This window comes from Brachycentrus maculatus, unplaced genomic scaffold (genome assembly GCF_059751285.1).
Source record: "Brachycentrus maculatus isolate JH-2025_06_01 unplaced genomic scaffold, ASM5975128v1 h1tg000421l, whole genome shotgun sequence".
Classification (NCBI taxonomy): domain Eukaryota; kingdom Metazoa; phylum Arthropoda; class Insecta; order Trichoptera; family Brachycentridae; genus Brachycentrus; species Brachycentrus maculatus.
Genome location: NW_028281169.1, coordinates 495266 through 505257, shown reverse-complemented (window position 1 = coordinate 505257; position 9992 = coordinate 495266). Strand labels below are relative to the sequence as shown.

Here is a 9992-nt window from a genome sequence, read left to right as displayed (position 1 = left end):
CAACGCAGAAGGTAAACACGCAGCAAAGGAAAAGAATATTTATCTCAGCTTAAAAACTTGAGAACGGTTCTACTGTAGCACCAACTGGCTGTTTAGAGCGGCTGCAGTCTGAGTGAAAATTGGTGTAACGATTGGCTCTGCCTTCAGTAAGCCGCAAAAAGAATAGAAAGAAATTTCAATAATACCAATATCGACTGTTGAAAATAAAGCATTTGATTTGGCTGGCAGCAACCGATATATAATCAGTATCACAATTCAGTATTTCCTATCAAAATGGCGCTGCAAATTCGCATCGAATACCTCCATATATTTTTCTAATTAAATACATTGTAAAGGCTGTGATATAAATATATGGGCATTTTTTACAGCATTAGTGATGTTCTATAACATTTTTTTCACACAGCAATAACTCAATTTTCGCATTTGTGATCAATAATGCCGAAAACACTCGAGGTGGGAAGTGGGAAAAGTCAAAACGCCCGGATTCTATCCCACTAAATAACATCATCCAACCAAGTCAACATAGCGACCTGACCTTATTATAAAATGTTAAAAGTAACTCGTTTTCTATATTGAACTATGTTATTTCTACCTTAGGAGTTACTATGCATCTTACGGGTACATTTTTTTTTATAAGTAATGCAACTGAATTGTCTGTATCACATGTACAGTTGAACTTCCATATAACAAACTACCGCCCACCGTGCATACCGGGAAATAGGCTTGTGAATTTTTCCTAGTAATGGATATTTTTATCGAACATAGAACTTTAGGAATGAGAATGTGGAACTTTAATAATGAGAATGTTCTTTATGTATTTTGTTTTCTGTATTTCCATCTTGCAAAGTTTTTTTATAAGATTTTGTGCCCAGAAATGCCCAGAAAATGTACTATATCCCAGCAAAAGCGGCATATTTTTAACTTAATATTTACCCGCTACAGCATTTTTTGCATTTTGAAGAAAAGGTATTGTTTAATAACTTTTTTAAATATACTAAATATTTTTCAAATGGAGAAAATACATTTAGGTTTTACCTAAAAAGATATGTTGCACAGTAAAAAGCTCAATTAGTGGCTTGAGATTTATATTTAACACATTTTATTATATTTTTAAACTTTAAAAATGATCTCCTGAAAAAGTTTTTTGATGTATGACGTTGTTGAAAGAAGTGAGTGACATGTCGAAACAGAAATTTTTAAAAAATCAAAGGATTTATATGGAAAGTACATACATACTTGGTGCGGTAAAATATCTTTGAATGTTTTCCTAATATGTACAATGGAAGGTAATTACACTTAATAATAAAATGATGTACATGTGTGTATTCTGAATTAAGAATTTCCTACCTGAATTCTTTTATTTTGATTTACTGACATCTATATAGAAGTTCAACTGTGTATGAAAAATTTATTTGTTTTTTATTTGCTTTAAAAATGTACAAACTGGACATTATTGTCCAGTGATTTCTTAAATCTCCATGTTATTTTTATTTTTGAATAAAACCATTGTTTAAAATGATTCATGTGTCTAATTTTTAATAATCTTATCGGGACTATTGCTAAGAATTAATATCCCCCAATCAATAGCACTACGTTGCCGAGAGGCTGTGATGTGCTATGATGATTGCCAACCTTCAGGAGTAATAACAAGAATCAAGTAATGAACAGCATATTGAAAATTATACAGATTTCAAGTACATAAACTGTTTCTTATCAGAGGGCAGATAGAGCTTCTTAAGTACTTAATAAAAAACATAGGACGATGTACAATAATTATATTAGCTATAAAGCATGTTAAGATAATTCTATCAAATTTACGTATTCTATGATGATTGTAGAAGGAAAGTTTAGGAAACAGGAGGCAGAAGGATTGTCCACTTCCTAAGTACAGTGGTTAACGTGTTAGACTACCGTGCTGAAGGTTCAGGGTTCGATACCCAACGGAGTAAAAATAAATACTAATTAATTTTCACTATAATATTTATTTGATATCGCCCTGGACTGAAGTGCAGGACTAATCACCTAGCCTTCATGGGATTAATGATCAAGATAGCATGATACTATGCGATGCAGTGCCCTATGCACCATCAGGTGTAGATGAGGGTCAAAAAAAGAAGGAAAGAAGAGTTGAACAGTCAAAAGCATGATTTTTGATTAAGAAATATACCATCAATATCCTTCATAAACGACCCCCCATATTTCCTTAATCATGTCACTGGTTATCAGGCTCTGCCCGTTGTATTCAAAGGCCTTTTCGTTGATTCTCCGGATCAGCTTGGCGGCGCTGTACGAGGCCACACCGGCCGGCAACATGGTGGTGGAATTATTTCCCGCGTACTGAGGAACTGTCTTAGTCGCCCAGAAGAAGTAGATTCCCGTAACTCCGGCCAGAAGGTGGCCCTGTCCGTTGGATCTCTTGGAGGAGCCGCCCGCGCTCATGGACCACGAGGCCGCCGGGTTGGAGCTCATCCCCTGGTCGGTGCAACCTTTCCGGAAAATGTAAACATTCTCGCTGTACTTCGCGTAGTCTAAAACGACGTCAGCGTCGCTGCCGGCTCCGGCTTTCTTCATGGCCAGATACAAATCTTCAAACTCGACCGAATTCGGTAAAAGAATCACTCCGGGCGGCGTGATTTTCAGGAAACTATTGATAACGGCGGGTATCCAAAAACTTTTTTCTAAATCTATCACCAAAGGTTTATTTTGTGCGCTGCAGTCGGCGATGACTTTCGGTATCAGATGTGCGTAAGCCACTTCCACGGGGAAACCGGGCCCCAAGATTATGGCATCCATACGGATGATTTCTTTGCGGAGCAGAGCTTCGTTATTGAGGATGGGATGAACTACGATGTTTTCACTGAAGGAGCTGATTGCGACACCCGCCTCCGGAGTGCAGAATATGTGAGCTTCATCAGCACCCACCTGTCGATTTAAAAAATATAAAAATACAAAAATAATAATGCTTCAAAATTAGCACATTCCCTTTTGATATATCATTGGTTCAAAGCGCATACTCCCAATATTTTTTTCTCTAGCGCATCCCTCTTAAAATTTCTCATTGGCAGAGGAAGGAAATTGCTAAATGACCCGTAATGGATAGGGAGGAATCAAAATATATTCTCCACTTCCCAGCTTCTTTCTCCTAGGCTCTAATACCCCTTAGAACCTTTCCAGGGGGCAGTACTGCTTGTGTCGGGAACCTATGTATTAAAATAAAATAAAATTTACATTGGGTTTCACACCCTAATGGTGCATAGGGTGCTACAGTGATAATTTGATTGTTATTCATGCAAATGTAGAGAGATTAGTCCTGCGTTTTAATACGTGAAGAGTGGAATATATTTGAAGGGTTATATATAGATGACATAAGGGCAGGAGCCTAGGGTGACGGAAAAGGAGAATACAAGCACACTCGTACTCTTACTAGCTCGTGTTAACTTGGACACTCGCTTATTTGTTAGAGTCTGTGAGGAATCCTCCTAGAGGTAAGATACTTCAACAAATTGTTATTTATCAAAATTTTATTTGACTAAATGAATCATCAGTTGCAATAGTACTGTCATATTAAAAATATGCTTTTGCTTTGGTTTTTTAGCATAACGTAAAGGAACGGCAGTGGCAGAAAATTATTATTTTCAACTTATAAGTGTAGGATACGGAGGATGAAAATTTGCCAATTTAAAAAAAAAAAATCTTAAACTGGTCTAACTACTAGTGGGATACGGCTAGTAAATTGATTGAATCATACCTTAAGGGCGCCCATGGCTGCAAAGTACGGTGCCCCGGCGTTTTCTTGATTCCCGCCGATCACACCGACTGTCCCCATGAATCCCTTCGGTTCCTCTTTGACAAACTTCGGGATGAATCTCGTGGAATAATATTCGACGGTATTATTGTCTTTGTCATCTTTGATATCCTGTCTGCAGTGTCCATGGCGGTTGAACGCCCACGAACGTTTGAACACCACATTGTCACAGCAAACTGATGTCGTCAAATAATATAAACAAGTGATAATCCCAATATTAAAGTATTTTCCACACATGTTAGCATTTATGGTCTTAAACTACCTAAATTATTTTTTGTCCTCGCTTTAAAAAATTATATTATTTTAAAAGTGTTGTTAAAAGATCAAAAATTCTCCACTTTATTAAAAGTAGAATTATTTATGTTGACTTATGTGTTGACCTCTGGTGAAATCTCTGAATTATCTCTTTCGTCACTATACATATTACATTTATGTATTGGATAACACATATCAGAGGTTTTCAAGTTATTAATAAAAAGTAGAAATAAAAACTGTGAGCATGTGGTAAATTTAACACAGTATATGCCAATTGAACCAGTGGATGACAGGTTGTTAGCCCTGTAAATTGCCTAATGGGTATCTGTTACTTTTTGGGTTACTTGATAAGGGTGGTATTCGTTCCTTTTTTCGGTTTATATTTCTTTTCTGATTAAGTTTTTAATGTCAAATAGATTAGGAGCTAGGAATACGCAATACACAGCCAAGTTTGTACACTGATTGGCGTATTAGCTTTAAATGACCAAATCCAAAATCAAAAATAAATAACTATTCCTTTATTTAATTTGGTTTTTTATTCATTTTCCCATTTCTATTTTGTAGTGAACATAATGTGATAAAATAGTTTTACATGTGTGGAGCAAATGAATTACGAGAGAATAAAATGAGGATGGCCATTTTTGTGACCAATCACCTCAAGGGCACTTTACAATACACAATTTACATTTTTGAGGCGGACATCTCCAGGTTCATTTTTTTTCATACTTTAAATTTAAAATTAATGAAATTAAAATATTCGGGAGGTTTAAAAATTCTGCAATGTTTATAAGTGAAATCATAAACGGGTAAAACCCATTCACCAATGACAAATGTTTAATTTTTTGGTATCTCCTAGTTTATTTCTTCATCCGTATAATAGAACTTTTTGAGAAAATGGTTTATCAAAAACAAAGTGAGATCCATTTTGAATTCCTGGTCATTTTTTAGGTTCTTTGAGTGTATTATTTTATGAGCTACGTGTGGTGTGTACACTTCATCCTTTACGTCTTAAATATAACTCATATGATGCCAATTTAGTAATATTAAAATGTTCAAATAAATCGTTAACTTTTATTAAGTATTTAAAGTTGATATATTTCCTTGACCCATTATAATCCTTTATCGGATAAAAATCCATAATAAACACAATATAATAAACAAGGAAAGTTTATGGAAAAAGAGCCTCACACTAATTGGCCGCACCGAATCAAATATGTTTCTTTAATTATGTTTATTATTTTTATAATTTAGTTGCATTAACTATTTAGTTCACATAAGTATAAATCTAATATTGTAATAGATCATATTAATTATCATTCATAATATTATCATTTCCATATAGAACTTCTTGAACTTCACGGAGCATATCCACGGTCGTCGTACTTCTACCCTTGTCAGAAAATGCCCGATAGTTAGCTGCCCTCATCATCCTCGCCGCATTGTAAACGGCTACCGATGCGGGGTACATGGAGCCCTTGGCCTCGCTCGGCAGGGCTTGCAGAGCCCACAAGAAGTAAACTGCCGCCGCTCCCGACACCATGTCCCCCTGCCCCGTAGTCCTCCTGTCCGAACCTCCTTCGCTCAAACTCCACGAGCTGCCTGAGACGGAGCTGACGACACTATCCGTACACCCTTTACGGTAGATCAAAACGTTAGCTCCCAGTCTCGCAAAGTCTATAGTTACTTGTACATCGCTAAAGGTGTTCTTCGTTTTGAACAACTTGTAGAACGCTTCAAACTCTTTGTTATTCATCGCCACAATAATACCGGGAGGAGGGAAATCTAGCAAAAAGTTGAGAACGTACTCTGTTAGAAAGTTCTCGGGCAAGTCGACCACGAGGGGTATCTTGTTGGTGCGGCACGCGAGAACGACTCTCATGATGACCGTAATAGAGTGAGCCTCCTTGTCTAAGCCGGGTCCTAGAACCACCACATCCATCTTGCTGAGTATCACTATTAACTTCTCCAAGTCAATATCGTGTAGCGGATGTACCGTGTAATCGGGGCTGTAGGATTGAATCGCTTGACCGGCCAGCTTGGTACAAAATATGTGCACAGCATCAGCACCGACCTACAAAGAAAATTTTTAGAAGAATATTGACTATTTAATAATGATAAAAATACCTTAATTAAGAGAATTCCTTGTATGTATTATCCACCTCCACAGCGTAGTGAATAGCCCTTTTGGCTACAATGCTGATGGTCCCGAGTTCGATTTCCGGCAATATCTTTTTTTGTAATATTACCCTGGACTTACGAATTGGGCACCTTCCCTTTGTTTAATCAACAGTCAATTTAACATGCCTAAATTTAAAATATTCTGTACTCTCTGAGTTTTCCCGTGCCAAGGACAAATTTTACAATACTTTTTTTTTAAATCATTTGTTAGCTATTTGTCTATCATGAGTCATCCAATCATGGCTAATATGGCAAAATGACACAATATATTTATTATGGGTATCTACCTCCATTATACAATTATCAACTATGGATAATGAGAGTAAGTTATATAGCTGTATTGCGAAACACATTTCAAAATTCCTTTGACTCGGGATATTTAGCTGGGAGGTGTTTTCTTGTGATTTGTGTGAGTGATTTTTGAAATGCATATGTAAGGATTGCTTGGCCATCATGAGATTTAATAGGTTTAATATTTTCTCAGTAGAATACTGTCTCGGAACACATAGTCTTACTTCACGTTTTAAACGAATAATGCATCAGATAGAAAGAGGTGTGTTGCCAACCTTTAGTGCGGTCATGCCCGCAAAGTATGGTGCCCCCGTGTTGTGTATGGAGCCCCCGACGATGCCCACGGTCCCCAAGTAGCCTTTTGGCTTGTTGATGTTCAGTATCGGTATAGACTTCTCCACATCCTTCCTCACCTTTTGGTCATCCGTTTTCCTGGAAAAAGTATAACTGCATTCATTCATCTCTGTACTACACTACGGTTTGATTAAATTTTGTTCTTTGCCATATTATTTCAATTTGTTATTGATATGTGTTTACATAGAAAAAAAATGTCATTACAAGCAGTGATGGGATTCAAAATTTTCAAGAACCGGTTTGCCCTTTAGGTACTATCTCTACCCCTCCCCCCTATAAAAAATGGTTTTTATATTTCGCTCGCTCCTTTCATGAACGTCATAAATCAAAAATTGACAATGTTCAGTTGTGCATGTTTTCGGAATGCCTAGAAATTGTTCCATATCCCAGCAAAAGAGGCATATATTTAACTTAATATTTACCCGCTGCAGGGCAGAAAGTGTTGTGTTTGCATTTTGAATAAAAGGTATTGTTTAATTATTTTTTTAAATAAATTAAATATTTTTTAAATGGAGAAAAAACCTTCAGGTTTTACTTAAAAAGATCTGTTGCACAGTAAAAAGTTCAATAAGTGGCTTGATATTTATTTTTAATACATTGTATCATATTTTTAAACATTAAAAACGTTCTCCTGAAAAATCGAGTTTTTTGATTTATGACGTTCTTGAAAGGAGTGAGCGATTTATTCATTTATATGTTTTTTATTCTGCACATAAACAGAACATTCACATAACAACTGAGAATGCTCCAAATCTTTCACGATATTCTTTTTACTAAGTGCAATAACTTAACTGAATGTTTCCACTAATTTTATTCATCTTTCCAATATTTTTTCTCTTCGTGAGGTTCAAATATTTTTACAACGTTGCGGACCAAGTAAACCGAGCGTGCTCCGATACATGATCTCAATCGGAATATTGTGTGACAACAAAGGGTTAAGGACATTAAAACATTGTATGTATATTATGTTTCGACATCTCATGAAAGATGAAGGAGAATATGAAAGTCTGGGCATTTACGGGGCTGACGACCGTCATAGGCTGGTTTAAGAGATCGCTTTACACACGTATAACATGCAAATATCTGTACACAACTTATATTCATAATAAACTTATTATTAGACTGTTTGCTCAAATTAATGTAATGTTCTAAACCACGGGCGTAGCCGGGTCATAGCAATAGTACGTATATAAATGGATGTAAGTAGGTACTTGTGAGTTCTGCAAGTGGTGTATCTGGAGTAAGCTCCATTTTCAGAATCCTGTCCATACACTGACACAAATAAACAAAACGTTGTTAAATATTTGAGACAACCTCTCATTTTTTTTCGTGACTTTATGGAATGATTTCATGAAACAAAAATAAATAATTGTGTTTGATCATAAAAATTATCTTATTTTAAATGTCATTATATATCTTTGTGGTTTGACCTCTGAGGTTGGTGGGATTTCGTATTGAAAGGGCGTTTGTCCACTACACGGAATTTTATCATCCGGCACGTCAGTTAGCGTTTTAAAACGATGGTTGGCTTGATTGGCTTGTGCTTTTGTCCATATTTCTTTTTGAGCACCGGTCGGTGCTCTTGATCGGTGCGTGAACACGTCGCGCGTAAATTCGATCATGCCAAACTGTCGTAGTCGTTTTCGTTTTTCAAAACCGGACTGCCGGACGGTCAAATTCCGGGTAATGGACAATCGCCCTAAGTTGTAAATAAAACGTGATGTTTGTAAACGGAGATGCAGTGCCGGCGCTAGGACCTAACGGATGAAGCGGTGATAAGGCTGAAGTTTCAAACGTTCAAATTCAGAAGGCGAGCGGCCGCGCGAGGGGCTAGACGTGTTTTCATGCGCATTTAAAAAAAAAATAATATGTCGCTCACTCCTTTCAAGAACGTCATAAATCAAAAAACTTGATTTTTCAGGAGAACGTTTTTAAAGTTTGAAAATATAATACAATGTATTAAAAATAAATATCAAGCCACTTATTGAATTTTTTACTGTGCAACAGATTTTTTTTAATGTAAAACCTGAAGGTTCTTTTTCCATTTGAAAAATATTTAGTATATTTAAAAAAAAAATTAAACGATACCTTTTCTTCAAAATGCAAAAACAACACTTTCTGCCCTGTAGCGGGTAAATATTAAATTAAAAATATGCCGCTTTTGCTGGGATATAGTACATTTTCTGGGCATTCCGAAAACATGCACAACTGAAAATTGACGATTTTTGATTTATGACGTTCTTGAAAGCAGTGAGCGATGTATCGAAATTAGACTTATTTTTAAAATATATATTTAATATTTTTTAACTCCTTGCCTTTCAATAACTCTTTTCTTTTCAAAACCAAATAATATATATGAAGAGATGCATAAATGTGGAAGAGGCGAAGGACGTCCTCAAAAACAGAGTGGTGTGGCGTTCTTTTCTCTCTGCCTACCCCTGCGGAAGCGGCGTGACGATTAGTTGATTACTTAGTTTTTTTTTCACAAACTATTGTCTTTTTATTAGATCTTTTTATCGACATTTCTTGGTGGAACTGCATTTTATTTAATAAGTAACAACTATATAGTTTTAGATGTCGGTAAAAACGAAATCCGGCCACTGGTCAAATAAAATGTATGTGGAAAAAAACTATATACATAGTTGAATATACAATAAAACCTCGATATAACGGATCTCTATTTAACGAACTTCGGATATCGTGGACAAAAAAATCGATCAAATGTAAAAAAAATCACAACTTCCTTTTAATATTTTTTTTTATTAAACACTTGAATATACCACTTTAATGAGTGTTATTTATACATATATCCGACTAGTTTCGAAAACTTACAGATGAAAACATCTGTGAGTTTTCGAAACTAGTCGTATATATAAATAAAACTCATTAAAGTGTTTAATTTTTAAAAAATATTCAACATGTCATTCCTCAAAGTTAATGCCGAATCAATAAATAATATCCTATTAATATTATACATGCTTAAATTTAAGTGTCGCCGCAAATAAAAAAAAAATAGCGGCCATTATAATCACAAATAGAATTTACTTTGTGTTATTCTTTATTTATATCTTAATACAGTGTTCAAATGTTCAAAAAAAGGTTTTTTGAT

The 9992-nt window shown here is 35.5% G+C and overlaps 3 protein-coding genes across 5 annotated transcripts in view; 1 reads left to right on the top strand and 2 right to left on the bottom strand.

The window, feature by feature from the left end:
- The window catches only part of LOC148302693 (uncharacterized), a 38652-nt gene that overhangs the window by 3625 nt on the left and 25035 nt on the right, over positions 1-9992 (top strand). The gene's annotated exons all lie outside the window — the stretch shown is intronic.
- Positions 1967-4167, bottom strand: LOC148302695 (ATP-dependent (S)-NAD(P)H-hydrate dehydratase-like). The gene is made up of 2 exons (XM_088271198.1): positions 3749-4167; positions 1967-2922 (listed from the first exon to the last, which is right to left on the bottom strand). The coding sequence occupies exons 1-2, from the start codon at positions 4040-4042 to the stop codon at positions 2170-2172; spliced, it is 1047 nt and encodes a 348-aa protein (XP_088127324.1). The 5' UTR covers positions 4043-4167; the 3' UTR covers positions 1967-2169.
- On the bottom strand, positions 5130-8286 carry LOC148302694 (ATP-dependent (S)-NAD(P)H-hydrate dehydratase-like). Of its 3 annotated transcripts, none has more exons than XM_088271206.1 (3): positions 8095-8286; positions 6805-6961; positions 5130-6131 (listed from the first exon to the last, which is right to left on the bottom strand). In XM_088271206.1, exons 1-3 carry the CDS (start codon positions 8202-8204, stop codon positions 5367-5369), a joined length of 1032 nt encoding a protein of 343 aa, XP_088127332.1. In that variant the 5' UTR covers positions 8205-8286; the 3' UTR covers positions 5130-5366. The 3 variants fall into 3 exon arrangements, with proteins under 3 accessions (XP_088127332.1, XP_088127331.1, XP_088127333.1); XM_088271205.1 differs by having other exon boundaries at positions 6805-6976; positions 8095-8264; XM_088271207.1 differs by lacking the exon at positions 8095-8286 and adding an exon at positions 7676-8026.

Bases quoted from the DNA above. Each gene is read 5' to 3' on its own strand.
- LOC148302695 (XM_088271198.1), bottom strand. From the start codon at position 4,042: ATGTGTGGAAAATACTTTAATATTGGGATTATCACTTGTTTATATTAT. The intron at 2,923-3,748 runs GTATGATTCAAT...TTAAATCGACAG, and splicing joins CAGCCATGGGCGCCCTTAAG to GTGGGTGCTGATGAAGCTCA.
- LOC148302694 (XM_088271205.1), bottom strand. From the start codon at position 8,204: ATGAGAGGTTGTCTCAAATATTTAACAACGTTTTGTTTATTTGTGTCA. The intron at 6,977-8,094 runs GTACCTACTTAC...GAATGAATGCAG, and splicing joins ACCACTTGCAGAACTCACAA to TTATACTTTTTCCAGGAAAA. The intron at 6,132-6,804 runs GTTGGCAACACA...TTTTCTTTGTAG, and splicing joins CGGGCATGACCGCACTAAAG to GTCGGTGCTGATGCTGTGCA.